Source organism: Phyllopteryx taeniolatus, chromosome 18 (genome assembly GCF_024500385.1).
Source record: "Phyllopteryx taeniolatus isolate TA_2022b chromosome 18, UOR_Ptae_1.2, whole genome shotgun sequence".
Lineage (NCBI taxonomy): Eukaryota > Metazoa > Chordata > Actinopteri > Syngnathiformes > Syngnathidae > Phyllopteryx > Phyllopteryx taeniolatus.
The window spans coordinates 4,390,022-4,408,560 of NC_084519.1; the positions used below are offsets into that span (position 1 = coordinate 4,390,022).

The window sequence follows — 18,539 nt, forward strand, 5'->3', positions numbered from 1 at the left end:
CGCTCCTGTCATTACGGTAAAGACGTGCCCCCCTCCACACACGCACACGCACGGCGCTTGTACGCAGTCGGACAGGCAGCATTTTGGCGCAGTTTCACATCGGCTAATCAAAAGGGCGTTCGGTTATTTATTTCTTCATTTCAAGCGTAATATATTTGCGCCACATAAAGCGTTCAACGATGAGTTCGATCAACGTCAAAAAGCTGAAAGTAAACGAGCTGAAAGACGAGCTGAAAAAGCGCGGACTCTCCGAGAAGGGACTGAAGGCCGAGCTGATGGACCGCCTGCAGGCCGCTTTGGACGAGGAGGCCGCGGCAGGCGACTCCGTCGACCAAGAGGCCGCCGAAGACGAAGAGTTTGAACAGGCCGCCGAGTCGGAGTGTATGGGGGAAGAAGAAGAAGGCGACGGTCCGGTTGAAGAAAGCATGGAGGCGAACGAGCAGGAAGCCGAGCAAGAACAGAACGGGGCAAGCGCCGCCGGCGGCGTCGCTGATGCTACTGTTGCTGCCGCCGAGGACCAAGAGATGGGAGACGGGGAGGACGACGACGAGATGGACCCCATGCTCAAGCCAGACGTGGACGACATTGAGAAAACCGAGGAAGACGACGGTGAGCCGGAGGAGCAGCCAGCTGAGGGTGAGTCGCCTGAATTGATCTCGTTTGCGTCTGACTGTAGCGGAGTTTTTTCCCCGCAAAAAACAACTGCGGCAGAGAGCGTGTTTGAATTCAACGGGGAATTTCAGAGCGTCCATGTTGAGCTCGACGGCGTGACCTTAACTTGGCTAAGCGTTAGCTTCATAGTGACGCAGTTATGCTACTACGGCCGTTAGCTCAACTAGCATAAATCCCATTTTGCTTTTATTTCGTAGCGTAAAAGTGCCCACTGTCGATTAATATCGCAATGTATAGGCGTTCGCTGCGTAAAATGTGTCTACGACTTCGCTGAATAGGCGACCTGGTTAGTTACATCGCATTTTAGCAATCTGGCTAGCGTCATTTTCTTTGTCTGGCAAATTCTCTAGCGTGCTCAGTAGCCAGGCGGCTAGTTCATTTGGTTTCAGCGTTACAAGTCAGGTTTACGAATTCAGTGACCTACTCTACGATTCTGAATACATTTTTTGGGCTACTTTCGTAGCATTTTTGCATCGGCGCTTTCGTTTACGTCTGGGTTGAATGATTAAAGTAATTGACAAAATCGACACTTTGAATGCATGAAATGTGGCTAAAGGCCTAGAGCTGTAAATTATCCGAGCTTAAAATATGTGGAAAATGAAGAGGTGCTGTAAAGTTCGTTTAATCAGCGCGTGGTCATTTTGTGTGGTTCGACGAATTAGCGCGTTAAAATTGGTATTTTAGAGCTCTTAGCCGCCATTTTAATTCTGCCTAAGCTATGGAGGGAATGGGGTGTCAGTGCAGTTAGCAGGTTCACATTTCCTTTGCATGGTACATTACCTCTAAAGTACTTGTCCCACACTAACTATTTTACACCATCTGTAGTGTTATTGTTCTCATTTTAAATACACAAAATTGTTTTCCCAGCCCCGCAACCATTGCCTTTAAATGTACATTTGGACCAGCCTGTGTTGTAATTAGACTCTGGTCATTACAGTTGTATTCTCATCATTGTACTATTGTGTAATATGAGGTGTTTCCACTTCTTTGGCTAATGACGGTCGACTTTATGTAACTGACTGAACGGGCTTCGTGGGATAGAATCCCACTGCCAGTCCGACCTCTCTCAAAGGAGCACCTCATTATATATCTTTGTTCTATTTTCAAAGGGGATGCGGACAAAGACACGAATGCTGATCAGAAGAATAAGAAGGGTGTTAAGAGACGCCGGGAGGAACATGGAAGGGGCTACTTTGAATTTATTGAAGAGAACAAATACAGCTGGTAAGGATGGGACAGAGCAAAATGGCCTTCAGCATTCCTGAAGTGCCATCATAGCTTTGTTGATATGTATTGGCTTTAAGTGCCGATGCACATATACCTAGCTAGCCTTTCAATAACATTTTATAAATAATCACTTTTTCATGTTTGTTGAGGGCTATCCCTGACTGCTCAGAGAACCTTACCATTATTTATCTTTTACACATTGTTTTAAAATGCACTGCAATTCTGTAGCAGGAGTGAAACTCTAAAGTCAGCTTTAAATCTGCTCCTCACACTTTCTTTTGCTAAGCCAGTTGTGTTCTCAAGGTGATTCAAGACTGCTCTCAAAGAACCCAGAGGAACATTGCAGATGTGCACAGTTCATTTAATGGAGGGGAGGGCCTGACTGGGGTGGTAGCTGAGAAATGTGGGAGGTGGGCAGGCACATTATAAAAGTCTAAACGTCCACGGAAGAACTCGCTCTTGACCGTCACCGTCCATCGTTTGCCTCGCAGTTGTAAATAATTTTCATTATCCCTTCACTCTTTATGATGTCAAGATGATATTTCTGTGTTTCTGTCTCATGGATTATGTTGTGTGCGTGAGATATGATGTGAGCGTGGATGGTGTTACAAGGTTTAATTTTTCCATTTTCCCGCTGTGCTGGTGACATCATGCATGGTGCCCATGGTCTGTTCACATATGCCTTCTTCTTGATCAGTGTTCTCATTGCGTTAATCTTTACAGGCCAGTTGGCGCAAAACCAGATTGAGTTATATATTTAGGTAATAATCACATCATTGGCCTCTGACAGACTAATGAGTACAAAAAATACTTTTTAGAGTCAACATTCTTCCTTGCTTAGGCATTTTTGAGTGGCAGTGGTAGTCAGTATATGACATTATTATTGAGGTAAATAAGTATTCCATGGTCCACATACTGGTTTGCCAAGGATTGCATAATCTTTTAAGGAGCATTACTTAATTTTCCACATGGACATGTTTCTTAGAGCCCTCCTGTGATTTAGGGGCCAGATCTTGTGCTACAGATTTGGTAAGTTACTGTAGACTGCATTACTTCACATACTTTCTATGAAGTTACAGTGGAACCTCCAAATTCAAACACAACCTGCTTTGTGGTGCTGATTGTTTTCGAAGTTGTTTTAGAATGATATTTCACCGTATGAAATGATGGCGAGGGATTTAATAAGTTCCAGGCTAGGGCTACACAATATATGGGCTAAAAAATGACGACGTGATGTTTTATTTATTTATTTTTTTAATTTTTTTTTTTTGCACTTGTGATATATATCATGATGTGAATTAATGCAGGAGCTGTGCGGGAAAGGTTAATTTTCTACACGAACTAGTTCAAAGTTCAGTTCACCAGTGCGAACTAGTTCATAGTTTTTTTTTTTTTTTTAATTTCCCCATTGTTGCCAACGATTCAGTCCACACTAGTTGCCGGCTGCAGTGTTCACTGTACAATCTCAAAAACATAGGGAAAAACTTTGTTGATTGGTGTTTTTTAAAATGAGGACTGAAAACTAAAACGGGACTTTTTTGTCCTTAATGTGCAAACAAAAACACTCAACACAGTATAACAGAAACGACGGTGAAAGGACATGAACTTTGCATTCCTCACAGCTCTGGCTTACTGTAGTAACAAAACAATATCTATTATTGTATTACAAAACAAAAAATCCATATTATCACAGGGTGGTAGTATAATGTTTTAAGTAAAGCATTCTGGACTTTATCCACGGCAATGCATTAAGCATTTCTGATGGAAAGGTCAGGTGGCATACCAGTTTCCACTGTCTATAGGTTACAAGCAAATGGGACGCCATCTGACTGAAAAATAAGCTGCCGTTAAATGTATGATAAGCCCGGGTTTGTGTAATGGGTATTTTCAGTAGTTCGGTGCTAGTACCTTTCAGTCGAAATAACATCCAGTTTTTTACTTCTTAAAAATAAGGAGATGGCTCCTCCAGCCAGCACTGCAGTGTGCCACTTTGTTCAGTTTTAACGTGGCCTTCCGTCCATTTCCGTATGAAGTCAAGTAAAGTCAGCCCAGCCTTTGAAGACAAGTGTGAATAGAGGTGTTAGCAGAGCAATACTGCCACCATTTGGCCTTTTGTAGGTATTGCTGATATTCAGTTCTCCGTCAGCAAGCAACACACGAACAGTATTTACTGTTTGTACAAGTGTGTTCAACACAGCATATGCTTAGTATTGATTTTTGTAATTGTTTCAAATTGAATTGTTCATATTTTACTGCACAGACAAACCCTTTCCTATTTCCGATGTGAGTGTCCACTGTCAGTTATGTTTGTCGTCAAGCAAAACACTGGTGGCGATAACCCTTTAGATGTTTGCTGAGCTGAAGTGTCGTGGCATCGCACTCTTTCTAAATTTTGACGCAAAAAAACGTTCATTAAACTTAAAATGGCCATTCAACTTTAGAGGTTCCACTTTAACTGTGACAGCATGTAATACATTTTGTCAAGCCATGCCCCACAGAGCACAACACAATAGTCTTTGGACATATATTTACTTTTAAGGCTTGTGGAGGTGCTGTTGTCTTTGTCTTGCATTTAGATTTCCCTGGATGCTACAAGGTAAGTGTGTCCAGGAGCACAATGTGCCTCACTGCCCACAACAGGCTGGAGACTTACTAATTTATAATCACCGCCCTCCAAACTCCACTTCTTTACAGCAAGTGGTGCCCCTGCATTTCAAATGACCTTCATCGTCAAATTGAATGTGTATGGTTTTTTTTCCTCCCCCCCCCAGGGCCTCATTTAAGTCACCCGTGCCCCCCTTGGAGGAAGAGGATGAAGAGTTTGACGACACCAAAGTCTGCCTGGACAACTGTGAGTCATCTAATGTGATAAACGACTACACTAATGGAGTCAGTCTTATTTTTGTTAGTTTCATCTGGTGTAATCTGTGGATGAGCCAATGGTCACCAGTAATGCCAAAAAAACGGCCATTTTGAGTAACGAGCAAAGTAACGAGTTTCCCTTCCCCGGGAAAGTAGTCAGACTACAGTTACTTCTTCAAACCATCAGTAGTTACTTCTGCAACATCAATGTCTCACGTTGAATACTAGTTAGTTAGTGATTCGAACAAAGAGCAGTCAGCTGTGCAGAAGCATTTAATTGAGACCGCTCTTCTTTTCAACAAATAGAAGAAAGCGATTGGGAAGTGATTGTTTATTACATAATGCACAGTGACTGTGCAGTACCATAAAAGTGCAAAGAAATGCACAATTTCACTGTCGCCACACTATTATAGTAAAAGTGTATTTTATTGTTCTTACTTTTTTATTTACACATTAAGAATACAGTTTTACTGGCGTGTTAAACGCGCAATGCATTGTGGGTTAATTTTTCATACCGAAGTGTGCAGTCATAAATCGGTCGTGGAGGGTAAGGACTGACTGACTGACTTACGGACTTAACGATACTTAGCTTCAATAATATTTACAATGAAAAGTGAGAACTCTCAACTTCGTCTGGAGACCAGACTGAGAGCTGATTTAACAAACGCCACGGCTGACGTTACGTGGTAAGAAATTTTTTTTTCTCTGTTCGCATCAAAATTACTGTGGTGGGAGCCATGGTGTGTGTGTGTGTGCGTGGGCGCGCGTGTGTGTCACTCTCACGTTGACGTACACAAGCGCACAAAGGCACGCACACACAAACACAGTTGCCTTCATGGATTGCGTTGGCATGTCAAGTCTGAACTAAGTTGCTGATTTAATGTGGCAATTAATATTTAAGTTAGTGGTTCATGTTGATGACATCATTCTGTAACTTGTGTGTCGTGTATTACCAAGTAATGGGTCCAGTTAAGCGAATGTTTTTTTTTTTTTTTTTTTTTTTTTTTTTTTTTTGTACATGTAGATAAGTGATATTCCTGCCACTTGGCAGCTGTTGAAAGTAACTAAAAAGTTAATATTTTACAAGTTACTTTTGTAATCAGTAAAGAAACTTAAGTTACTTTTGAAATCAAGCAATCGGTAAAGAAACTAAGTTACTTTTAAGCTCAAGTAATCAGTAAAGTAACGAAGTTACTTTTTACAGGTAACTGTGGCAACACTGATCGTCACATCAACTAAAATGTTACTCAAGAGTTCATTGTTATGTCTGTAAGATATTTAACTTCTAAATTGACAATGAGGAGCACTCTTTAGAACAGAGGCCTCTGCCAAGGCCTTAACGGTAACGATAGTTATAGTCTTCCTGCCCTACCTTACTAGATAATGCCTAGTTTGCAATAGACTTTACAGTTGACAATTTACTGTAGTCAATTAGGTGGTGGTAATTAATATTTCAAAGTAGTTGACAAATCAGGGACAGTGCCTCTGGATTGGCAGACTGGGGTGGTGGAACCCCTTTTTAAGAAGGGGACCGGAGTGTGTATTCCACATACAGGGGGATCACACTCCTCAGCCTCCCTGGTAAGGTCTATTCAGGGGTGCTGGAGAGGAGGGTCCGTCAGGAAGTTGAATCTCAGATTCAGGAGGAGCAGTGTGGTTTTCGTCCTGGCCGTGGAGCAGTGGACCAGCTCTACACCCTCGGCAGGGTCCTCAAGGGTGCATGGGAGTTCGCCCAACCAGTCTACACGTGTTTTTTGGGGCTTGGAGATGGCGTTTGACCGTGTCCCTCGGGGAGTCCTGTGGGGTGTGCTTTTGGGTGCCGCACCCCCTGATACAGGCTGCTCTGTCCCTGTACGACCGGTGTCAGAGTTTGGTCCGCATTGCCGGCAGTAAGTCGGACTCGTTTCCAGTGAGGGTTGGACTCCGCCAAGGCTGCCCTTTGTCACCGATTCTATTCATAACTTTTATGGACAGAATTCCGAGGCGTAGAGGGTGTCCGGTTTGGTGGCCTCAGTATTGTATCTTTGCTTTTTGCAGATGATGTGGTTCTGTTGGCCTCATCAAGCCGTAATCTCCAACTCTCACTGGAACGGTTCGCAGCAGAGTGTGAAGCGGCTGGAATGAGAATCAGCACCTCTAAATCTGAGATCATGGTCCTCAGTCGGAAAAAGGTGGAGTGACCTCTCCAGGTCGGGGATGACATCCTTCCCTAAGTGGAGGAGTTCAAAACTCTTGGGGTCTTGTTCACAAGTGAGGGAAGAATGGAATGAGAGATCGACAGGCGGATTGGTGCAGCATCTGCAGAGATGCAGACTTTGTATCGGTCCGTTGTGGTGGAGAAGGAGCTAAGCCGAAAGGCGAAGCTCTCTATTTACCGGTCGATCTACTTTCCTACCCTCACCTATGGTCACAAGCTGTGGGTTGTGACCGAAAGAACAAGATCCGGGATACAAGCGGCCGAAATGTGTTTGCTCCGCAGGGTGTCTCCCTTAGAGATGGGGTGAGAAGCTCGGTCATCCGGGAGGGGCTCAGAGTAGAGCCGCTGCTTCTCCGCATTGAAAGGAGCCAGATGAGGTGGCTCTGGCATCTGTTTAGGATGCTTCCCGGGTGCCTCCCTGGTGAGGTGTTCCGGGCACGTCCCACCGGGAGGAGACCCCGGGGACGCTTCAAATATTTTCAAGAGTTTTAAAATGTATTTACAGTAACTTTGTACTGTACTAATCATTTTAGGGCACGAAAAATTACAAAACAATGACTCAGTACTATACAGTAATACGGATGTCTATAGCCACAAAAAAGTGCTTCAATATAATGTTACTGATAACACCCGCCCCCATTAATCCGTTAAATCGATGTTCCACTATAGATATGAGCAGATGATAATTTTCCATCTGATGTTCCTGTTCATTATGGCCAAAAAAACTAAACCAAACAGTCAACCTCTGGTTGACCTAAAGCACAGTGACAGTAAAGCATACGTTGCCAGATAATTGTCCAATTGCAGGACTGCACACAAAAATTCAGTTAAACGTCTTTGTTTCAAGCAAGCCTGTTAAATACATGGAAAGGAGATGAGAAGGATTTGAAGACTTTTGTAAATATTTGGCCTCTCAAATGTAAATACTTTCTGATTTCCATAGTTCTCCATGAAAGCATACACTTTGTCTAATGAAGACATTCATGGACATGAGCTTATAGCTGATCAACATTCTGATCTGAATCAAACTCTTCACCATGGAATCATTGCCAAACTAGAAGAGTGCCAGGGCCCAATTTGAAATTAAAACCCTCTGAAGCCTACCAAAACCTCATAAGAGGCTAGGATCAAGAATTCCAAATACTGTAGTTTTCATAACCAGAAGAGGTGAATATGAACACAGCGGTAGAAAAATGAAAATTAATAATCTGTCGAGTTTACTCATTATGAATTTTGTGTAAACATGTTTTTAATCCATCAAAATGAATAGTAACATATTGAATTTACAGTATCAAGTACAGTGGAAACTCTGGTTACGAATGATTGTTGACTAACAATTCGGGTTACGTACCACATTTTTGTAGAAAATTTACATCCAAGTAATTTCAGTTTGTGAAGGGTCTTTGTATGGATGAACGGAAGGATCTATGTTGTGCTTCTACTCACGCTGTTTGACTATCTTTGACTGCGCATAAAGCTTGGATGGAAGGTGAAAACTAGTCTGCGCCGCGGCGTGAGGCAGAAGTTTTGTCACAAATAAAGACCCTTTCCACAAAAAATAGAAAAACATGGAAAAGTTCATTTCCATAATTCCATTGAAAAAGTTAAACTTTCAAAGATTATATATTCAGTGCCCACAATTTAAACAATTTCAAGTATTTATTTGTTTATCTTTACATAATTTGGGCTTCCAGCTCATAAAACCCACGAAATCAGGAATTAAAAAAATTAGAAAACTGTGAAGAAATCAGCCCATATTTTGCAGGCCATAAATGTTTGAAGCTGAGTGTCACACACTAATCACCTCCTAAACTCAAAGCACCCGCACAGCTTTTCCCAGGTGTCATTGAATTGCTTCAGTTTGGTTCAATGCTCTCAGTTGAGTTCAATATGGGGAAGACTGCAGACTTGACAACTGGCCAGAAGACCATCATTTTATACCCTCCATAGGATGGTTAAGTCACAAAAGTTCATAGCTAAGGAGGCTGTTCACAGAGTGCTGTGTCCAAGCATATCAATGGAATGTCTAGTTGAAGGACAAAATGCCGCAGGAGAAGATGCACCAGCAAAAGAGATGACCGTGGGCTTCAGCGAATTATCAGAGTGGAATAAGGTGGGAGCCACCACTTCAAAAACCCACCATATTCAGACGCATCTGGGAGATGGGCTACAACTGTCGGGTTCCTCGGGTCAGGCTACTTCTGAGCCTGAGCCAATGTAGGAAGCGTCTCAACTCTGCCAAGGAGAAGGACTGGACTGGTTGCCAGTGGTCTGAGGTCCTCTTTTCTGGTGAAAGTGAGCTTTTCATTCTGGAATCAAGGTCCAAGTGTTTGGAGGAAGACAGATGAAAAACAGAACCCAAGCTGCTTGAGGTCCAGTGCGAAATATCCAGAGTCAGTCATGATTTGGGGTGCAATGGCCAGTGCAGGTTTTGGTAAACTCTGCTTTCTCAAATCCAAGGTCACTGCAACAATCTACCACAATGTTTTAGAGGACTTAATGATTCGTTCTGCTGAGGATCTGTATGGAGATGCAGATTTCATCTTCCAGCAGGACCTGGCCCCTGCCCTTACCGCCAGAATCACCAAAACCTGGTTTGATGCCCATGCCATCACAGTGCTTGACCAGCCCACCAACTCTGACCCGGATCTAAACCCTATTGAGAATCTATGGGGTATTATCAAGAGGAAAATGAGTGGCACCATACCCAAAAACAAAGAACTGCTGAGAGGAAGCATCAAGGAGATATGGGCTTCCATAACTCCCAGGCAATGCCACATGCTGATGGCCTCAATGCCATGGCGCATCGAGGAAGTGAGGCCATTCCTCTGTTATCGCAATATTGCGCAAACACATGAACCAAGTATTGAAGATTAACACACTGTTTTGAAAGTACAATATTTTGATTGAATGTGACGCTTATTTTTTTTGCAAAAATATGAGAAGTAAATGGTGATTTCGTTCATCACAGTATTAAAATTTTTTGAATTCCTGATTTTGTGGGTTTTATGAGCTGGAAGCCCAAGTTATGTAAAAAAATAAACATACTTGAAATTGTTTAAATTGTGGGCACTGAATCTGTAATCTGTGAAACTTTTTTACAAATGACATTGTGACGTCCCACTTTATGATTTATTTTTTCTGGACAGAAAAAGTAAAGTTTCCCAGGTTAGGTTTGTTGTGCCACAATAAAATAATGAATTAGAAAAGAAACCAACAAAAGAGAATACCAGAATCAGAATTTCCCAATTTTATTTTGGAAGAAGGCTCTTCTTCAATGTGTATATACTGTTATATTTATTTAGTGTTTTCACTTATTTCTATATTGCACTATATTTATTTTTAACTACACTTAAAGGTAAGGATAATTAAATTTTGGGGCTAGAACTGGAAAAATTACCTCTGTTTAAGAAAGTTTCTGGTTACAAATAGGGTCATGTAACGAAGTAAATTCGTAACCTGAGGTTACACTGTGTACAATAAATAGACTATACAAATGCTATTTATATTGTGGTATGACAGTTTGAGTAAATATGTGCAAAGCAGTGAGCACCAATTCCACGCAGAAATAAAGCTTTGTTTGTTTTTAGCGTTAAAATACTGTAACTATCAACCAAGCTAACACGAGGTAACTATATTGAATTAGTCTGATGCACGATTTTTGTACAAAAGTGGGCCATAGCAGCCGCAAAGATGTTTTTATATTTGTTTTCTTTTACCACGCATATAGTGTATTAAAATCCTTATACCTTTTGATCTGAAAGGACTGAGTCATGATAACAATTGTAGCGGTTATGCCCATGCTTTAGCTCACTGAGATTCTGTGCTGGAGTTTATTGACATGCAGGTTGTTACTCTGTCTGGACTAAGAGCCCAAGACAAACTTGCCAGTTTAACTCTCAATTAGACTTGTCATCTTGCTCTCTATCGGCTGATAATTAGCATTTTATGCAGGATCGCGTTGTCATATTTCGCCGATCCAATGTCATCGATCGGCTCCGCAGAAGACATTAACTCCGCGTCGCCATCGTGTACAGTAAATTTGAATCCAAAAGCGAATTTATTTTAGCCTTGTCGTGTGTCTTTTGACGTACAACTGTTAATATATGACAGCCAATAGTTATTTTTATCAGGCAACGCGTAATGCGTGGATCAGACAAGACAAATTGGTCTTTCACGATTGTATGTCAGACTACTGCAATAAAATCTTTGCATCCCGTCTTTAACGATCACGGGGCTTTATCGTGTCAACTCAAACGCAACAGGATACACTTGTTACCATGGCAACGACATTGCGACACGTGTATTATAAGGACAAAATGGGGGGAAACGTGTGGTGGTGGTCAGCAGTGCTCAGGAGATTACGTTCATTTAAGGCTTGCTTGAGGCGTGTTCGCGTACTTTTAATACGACACGGCTCACAAGCAGCCAACAAAACGGTATGTAGCCCAGCAAGCTAGTACTAGCACCAACGGTTGTACGTAAACATGCCGGCGTTATGTCAAATCATGCTCTACATTTTCGGTGTATGTGAAGTAATTTAATTACAAAAAAGTAATTCAATTATAGTAAGTTGGCACCCATTATTTCTGTCAAGTTGTAATGTTGGTTTGACCTGTCTGATTAGAATACATGACCTGACTAGAGCAATGATTTCCAACCTTTATGGAGCGAAGGCACATATTTTACAATTGGAAAATCTCATGGCACACAAAAATGTCACAAAAAGTCGATACACAGTAATTACTGTATGTACTTCCTGCCATCTAATTGAAGAGCATTTATTTGTTCTGTCTGTCACTATGCCTCATTTGCATAAATAGAGGAACAAAGATACATTTCTTACCTGAAGATCACGCATGGCACACTGGTTGGGAATCACTGGACTATATAATACTTTTGAATATACTCAGTAAACGGTACACAAGTATATACAGTAAATGAACAAGTGATTTCAATCGACACATTGCTCCATCTTGTGATCGGATCGGTTATCGTTTTTTTAAACGACCCCAAAAATCCTGATCGTGGAAAGCCTTACTCGCAATGGATTTATTTTCTCCCATTCCTTGCTATGATCATTTCAACTCTAGTAACTTTGAAGAAACATTCACATGGCAGCAAGAAGCTCGAGACTGTTGAAACACCATACAATAGCGACAACTCTTGGTATGCTGGTCATCGAAGTCCGATATCTCCTCCATGGCCCCGTATGCGGTCTTAAGACAACAATGACATTCACTCCATGTTATCACTGTTACGTTTTACGTTGCCAATTTGTTCATCTTACAATGCTTGTTTGGAACAATCTACGTAAGGTTTTTTTGGGGGGGGGCCTCTTGCAGGCAGGTTTGCGCAACATTTTTTCAGCGACGTCAGTCTGTTTCATCCGCCGTGTGTTTGTGTGTGAGACTGACGGTTTGTGTGGCGAGACTGTTCATGATCTGTTCAAGGGCAGCTTGGAAAGGCATTTTATGAGATGTTAAAAAGGAATTGGATTGTTTGAATTGCTGTAAAAGTCTGGCAAGGACAGATTTGGAAAGTCAACTAAACCCATTCATGTATGCATACAAACTGGTATAAAACTAACTATTAGCCAGTGAAGTAATTTCATATTTACATGACTGCAGCTATTAATGTGTCCTGTCGTTTTGCTCGTAGACAACTGCGACCTGCACTTTAAGGTATCACGAGACCGCTTCAGTGCCTCGTCGCTCACAATGGAGAGCTTTGCTTACCTCTGGTCTGGAGGCAAGGCTACATATGGTGTGAACAAAGGCAAAGTCTGCTTTGAAGTGAAGGTACTGTCATGATGAGAATGTATTCAAGGAGTTAATTTGTTCAAACTTAACAGCCAGTTCTATTTTAGTCCCGATCAAAAATAGTGGTTTATATATGTAACCAAGTTTGCCACATTTTCGTGTCTACCTGACAGATCACAGAAAAGATTCCAGTGAAGCACATTTCCAGTAAGAACATGGAAATCCATGATGTAAAGGTTGGCTGGTCGCCGGCTGCTGCATCGCTGCTGCTCGGTGGGTTCCCTCATTCTAGCTTGACCGACAAGTGTTTTGTGTCAACACTGCCTTAATAGTGTCAGACTTATGTGCCAAGTATGTTGTAATGTGTTGCACCTAGATAAGGCAAATGGGTAGTGCATCCTGTGTCTCTGTGAGAATGGTTTGGTTGTCTCACTTTTATGACTTAGGTGTTATGGAGGCGGATTGACCTGTACAATCAGTTTAGAACAGTACACTTGCTGACCTAGTTCCACAGATGAGCTTTACAGTCACAGCTCCTTATAATAGTATAGGAAAGTTATTCTTTAAACATCCAGTGCAAAACAATTCACTAATCTTTATTGGACATGTTACGATTTAGGTGAAGACATCCATTCATATGCATACTCTGGGAAGGGGAAGAAGACTACAAACTCTGTGATGGAGGACTTTGGCGAAACCTTTGATGAAAATGACGTCATCTGCTGCCTCGCTGTAAAACATCTTCTTTAGTTGCTTTTAGTATCCGTTATTGAATGGTCATAATGGATATAAATGTCTTTCAAATCTACAACCTGTTCTTAGCATAGACATGCTCTTTATTGTTTTGTTTAGGACTTTGACGGGGATGAGACGGTTCTGTCCTTTTCCAAAAATGGTGGCGATCCAGCAGAAGCTTTCCGTGTGAGCAAAGACGAGCTAAACGGCCAGGCTCTTTTCCCTCATGTCATGTGCCACAACTGCGCCGTGGAATTCAACTTTGGCCAGATGGAAACACCGTACTTCCCCGTACCTTCAGAGTACACCTTCATGCAGCAGGTTCCTGTCGATGAGCGTATCCGTGGGCCCCAGGGGCCGCAGACCAAGGCTGACTGTGAGGTAGGTTGCTAAATGTCATTAGGAAAATACAGTTACGCCGTTGTCATTGCTGTTTGTTAACCTCTTCTCTCCACTGTTCTGTGCTGTAGATCATAGTGATGGTTGGCCTGCCAGGGTCAGGCAAGACCACATGGGTGAAGAACCATGTCCAGGAGAATCCTGGGAAATACTACATCCTGGGAAGTGACACAATTGTGGAAAAGATGATGGTCAGTTGTGGTACACGCATACTCCTTCATAGATTTAGTATCAATATATGAAATTTAAGCTGGACTATTTTTTCCATTGTCTATTGATAGATAAGCAGAATTTACCTGTGCTATAATTTCGTTGTTCCTTCTTGATTCCTGTCATACAGATCAACAGTCCAAATCGGCAACCCAAAGAGTACAACAAACTCCTTGCCATTTCCCAGCGTGCACCTCTTTTCTTAGGAAAGTTCATCGAGATTGCCGCCCGCAAGAAACGAAACTACATCCTGGATCACGTGAGTCACTTAACCGTTGCTATGCTATAACCAGTGTACCATGTTGAACAGAAGTATTTACTGTAGGATTTTTCTCCCCCTCCAGACTAACTTGTCTGCCCCTGGCCAGAAGAGGAAAATGTGTTTGTTTGCCGGCTTCCAGCGCAAAGCTGTGGTGGTGGTCCCCTCCGAGGATGACTACAAGCAGAGGGTCCAGAAGAAGGTCATGAGTGACGGCAAAGAAGTCCCGGAGCATGCTTTTCTCAAGATGAAAGGTGAAAGAAGCAGCAAGAGAATTGAGTCACAAAGTACAATTACTACAAATCTACTTGAGTACAGTAAGAAAACTGTTCTTAAGTAGACTTTTGAGGAATCTGTACCTTATGAGAAAGTATCTAGAAGTGATGAAAAAAGTGTGCATACACTTTCATTCCAATATGACGGGTACCTATGACTGCATATACGTACAGTTGTGCTCATAAGTTTACATACCCAGGCAGAATTTGTGAAATACATTTTTTTTTTTTTTTAAACATGACTGACTGAACAACAACCATAATTTATTTTTAACGGTAATACTTTTCTGAAATGCTTGACAGTTTAATTTGAATCCCATTAAAATAAAATGAAATGTTTCGCCTGGCCCTTCATGTTTTCTTTAAAGAATTGTACACATCTTACAAATTGTGCCTGGGTAATCAAACATGAGCACAACTGTGCTTTCTCATTTACTATATAAAAGTAGGGCTATGAATTTCAAAATATGAGCAAGTAAATAAGTATGTGTTCAAATAAAGTGCTTCAGAATTATTTTTAAAAACTAACAAAATAGATAATACTTCATGTTTTGATCATGGGGTAGAAGCCAAATCATGCATTGTAAAAATGTATAGAAGGGTTTTCCAGAATTTTGAGGTAAACTGGTGGTGAGTATTATACATGGGTGCGCATTATACATGAGAAATTACGGTATTATTCCTTTTGTTAAAAAAGACTGGAATCGGTAGTTCTACTTTTACCAGTCTTCCTAAAGTACTGTTTGTCCTTTTACTAAAGAGATTATGAGTACTTTTGTTCACTCTGGAATTGTTGCATAGTAACTGTTATCATATTGCTAAAGATGTCACCATGTTTGTCCATCACAGGTTTCTATTCTCTCCCCGTGGAGGGCGAGAGCTTCAACGAGGTGCTCTTTGCCGAGCTACCGAGGGACGACGCTGCCAAAGTACTGGAAACGTACAAAGAGGAAAGCAAGACCGCCCTGCCTGCTGAGAAGAAACCCAACCAGGGAAGTACCACACCAAAGCGAAGTGGTGGGTCCCGCACGGGGGGTCGCGGAGGCAAGAACCAGTTTGGCCGCAGCAGTGGGTCCGTACAGAGGGGCGGAGGCGGAGGCGGCGGCGGTGGTCGTGCGGGCTTTCAGAACAGAGGCAACTTCAGAGGAGGTTGGAGGCGTGTTTGACACAAGGTTGTTGACAGTGTTGCATTTTCCTGAGGCTGATCTTTTCCCTTTTGGCAGCCCCCAACTCTCGTGGTGGCTTCACACGCCCCCCTCGGAGTTACCTCCCACCGCCGGCATATAGAGGAGGATACCCCAGCCGGGGCAACTACAACCATAGCGGTGGTCACATCACCAACCTCGGGGGATCCCCCAGAGGTGGACCGATGAGGGGTAACATGGGCCCCAGAGGCGGACACATGAATAGAGGTGGTCCAATGAACAGAGGGAACATGAGCAGAGGAGGAGGTGGTGGCAGCAGCATGGGTCGTGGCGGAAATAGAGGACATCACAACCAGGTTGGTGGTTGCCCATCAGTGAAATCTTGTGATCCTTTTGGAACGCTTGTGCACCTTTTTTATCATGCGTTGCCTTTTCAGTTTCAGCAGAGAGGTGGTGGCCGAGGCAATTTTGGCAACAAGAACAGCAATTTTAGCAACAACAGGAATAGTGGCGGTTTTGGCAACAGGAACGGAATGGACAAAGCCCAGGCATTCAACCAGAGCTGGCAACAAGGGGTCAGTGTTTCTCCTGTTCTCACAACACAAAGATCATATTTAGCTTCAGACAGTCCGTATTGCTATCACTTGTCTCTAAACAAGTCTCTCTTTGCAGTTCTGGAACCAGAAGCCATGGAACCAGCAGTTTCAGCCCGGCTATTACTAAGAAACTTGTTCTAATGGACTGGTGGCCACACTGAAAACCACTCTAGCCACGGACCATCTCCACCAACGCCATTTTTCATAGAAGATTCTTAAAAGCAGGTTCTATGATGAGCAACATGGTCAACATTCCACTCCAGAGGGAGATCAGGCGACGTGAAATCATTGCTCTCTGAAGATCTAGAGGCACGTGTACAAGCCACGTGTACAATATGGATTTGTTTTTCTTTATTTTTTGTTGTATATTTCATTTGCTTTGCGCCACTTTTAAATGACATGCTTTTAAAAAAAAAAAAGTTTAATATCAAGAACCAGAACTTTTTTTTCCAGGGGTGTGCATTTTTATGTAGTTTTTTTTTATTTGCTTTATTTTTATTTGTAATTGTAAATATTTGTTTGAATAGTTAAATAATTCATTCTCATTCTAGCTTCTAATGATATTGTTAATGTCCACTGTGCAGTTAAAGCAAAGCCGCAGATAAATTCAAGCAAGTTTCTATCTCTTGTTCCCACTTCCAAAACTGTAAGCCAATTTATGGACCTTCAATAAACAAATTTTCTTGTTTTCTCCTGTTTTATGACTTAGTTCGAAGGTGTAAAAGACCTTTTGAATGGCCTGTTTGCGCTTCTGTGATCTTGCCTATTCTAATGTGCACTGAATGGGTAAACTATTTGAATCTCTCAGATTGACCTGCTTTTGAACAAACAATGTTAACTATATATTGTTTTGGGTGTGCCTTTTAAAACTCCCTCTGCACATTTGTTTAAAGAATCTCACGGTAGGCCAGATCAAATTATCTCAAGGTTTTGATGGTGCCCACCTAAGCAAATGCGATCACTCCACATGTATGCTTTTAATTGGGCTGTTAATCTGATTGAAGTGAAACTGAAATTGTAGCTGTACACTTTAAAATCAAAAGCAATATTTAACTTGTTTCCTAGCTTTGGATTTTGGCTGGGCTCATGTTTGCATGTTGACGTTATAGCAGAGACCGTAGCTGAATGCAGATCAGGTTGCTCATCTTTCACCAGCAAACTAACAAGGGCTACACAGTGTGTGCATTTCATATCTACACAAAGAAGTCACTTATTTCTGTCCTGTCTTTCAGTTCGTTTTCTCCGTGGCCTGACACCTCTGGTTCCTTCTACATAATTTCAGTATGCCTAAATATCTTTTTGTTTGCCCCAAAGGAATGTTAAAACAAACATGTAAATACTCTTGAAACAATTATTGCTGTGTTGTGATGAAAGTGTTAGTTTGCCCAGTACTGCCGTGTGTTCAACTGTTTAAATGTCTATAAAGTTTTGTTTTGATAAATTAGCAGAATTAAGGTTAAAAAAAAACAAACGCTGTATTTTTATTGCTTTGTCGCAGGTTGTATATCAGGTCCTGTATTATTAAACCAACCATGCTACAGCTTGTCTTTTGTATCTTAACAAATTATTTTTTTGTGTCTCAACTTTATTAAAGTTAAATACGGTTGTGGAATTTTTTACTGTGCTTAATTTGTAATTCCACAATGTCGATCACTGCATTTTTCAAATTTAAAACTGGTTACCTTTTGCCACCATAGCAGCCTGTACTGTACATACAGAGGGGGTCCTCAGTTTGCAATGGAATTCCGTTCCTGTGGCAGCGATGTAACCTGAATCTATGCAATTCAGAAATGTGCCAGTCTTCCTAATCGATGCTAACGCAGTAAATAGTGCAGTAAACTCATAGTTACTGTAAATATATTTATGAACACTTACATGTACAACAATCAAATGGAAACCCTAATTACGGCAGTAACAGTGTGCCTTTATGTGCCACTTGACAATGTATTCTTACACCACTGCACAAACTAGTGCAAGGCACACACTGTTCGTAACCTTGAAATGTGAAGGGCACCGTCTATATTGACAACAGCACTCTAAACCCACCTATTAGAAATATGTGGACTAACTACAGGTCAAGAAAAGCTCTTTCAAGACACTTGTTACAGCAAGCCAATACTTTTAGGCGTCTTATTTGGTTTTGTCTTATTAGCAGTGCTTAGTTTATTTTTCTGCTTGTATTAGTAGATAAATTGCCTCA

General features: G+C 41.7%; 1 protein-coding gene across 1 annotated transcript; it reads left to right on the plus strand.

Annotated features, from left to right (window-relative positions):
• The first annotated feature begins 18 nt into the window (after nucleotides 1-18).
• Nucleotides 19-17,884, plus strand: hnrnpub (heterogeneous nuclear ribonucleoprotein Ub). Its single transcript, XM_061753579.1, has 14 exons — nucleotides 19-636; nucleotides 1,782-1,896; nucleotides 4,671-4,750; nucleotides 12,620-12,759; nucleotides 12,894-12,993; nucleotides 13,340-13,452; nucleotides 13,573-13,836; nucleotides 13,926-14,045; nucleotides 14,195-14,323; nucleotides 14,409-14,577; nucleotides 15,448-15,747; nucleotides 15,822-16,099; nucleotides 16,181-16,318; nucleotides 16,416-17,884. Exons 1-14 carry the CDS (start codon nucleotides 180-182, stop codon nucleotides 16,464-16,466), a joined length of 2,454 nt encoding a protein of 817 aa, XP_061609563.1. The 5' UTR covers nucleotides 19-179; the 3' UTR covers nucleotides 16,467-17,884.
• Nucleotides 17,885-18,539: the final 655 nt, after the last annotated feature.

What these genes read in the sequence shown, in the direction of transcription:
- hnrnpub (XM_061753579.1), top strand. Translation starts at nt 180, where the DNA reads ATGAGTTCGATCAACGTCAAAAAGCTGAAAGTAAACGAGCTGAAAGAC. An exon ending in ACGTCATCTGCTGCCTCGCT is followed by an intron (nt 13,453 to 13,572) that starts GTAAAACATCTT and finishes TGTTTTGTTTAG; the next exon opens with GACTTTGACGGGGATGAGAC. An exon ending in AGACCAAGGCTGACTGTGAG is followed by an intron (nt 13,837 to 13,925) that starts GTAGGTTGCTAA and finishes TCTGTGCTGTAG; the next exon opens with ATCATAGTGATGGTTGGCCT.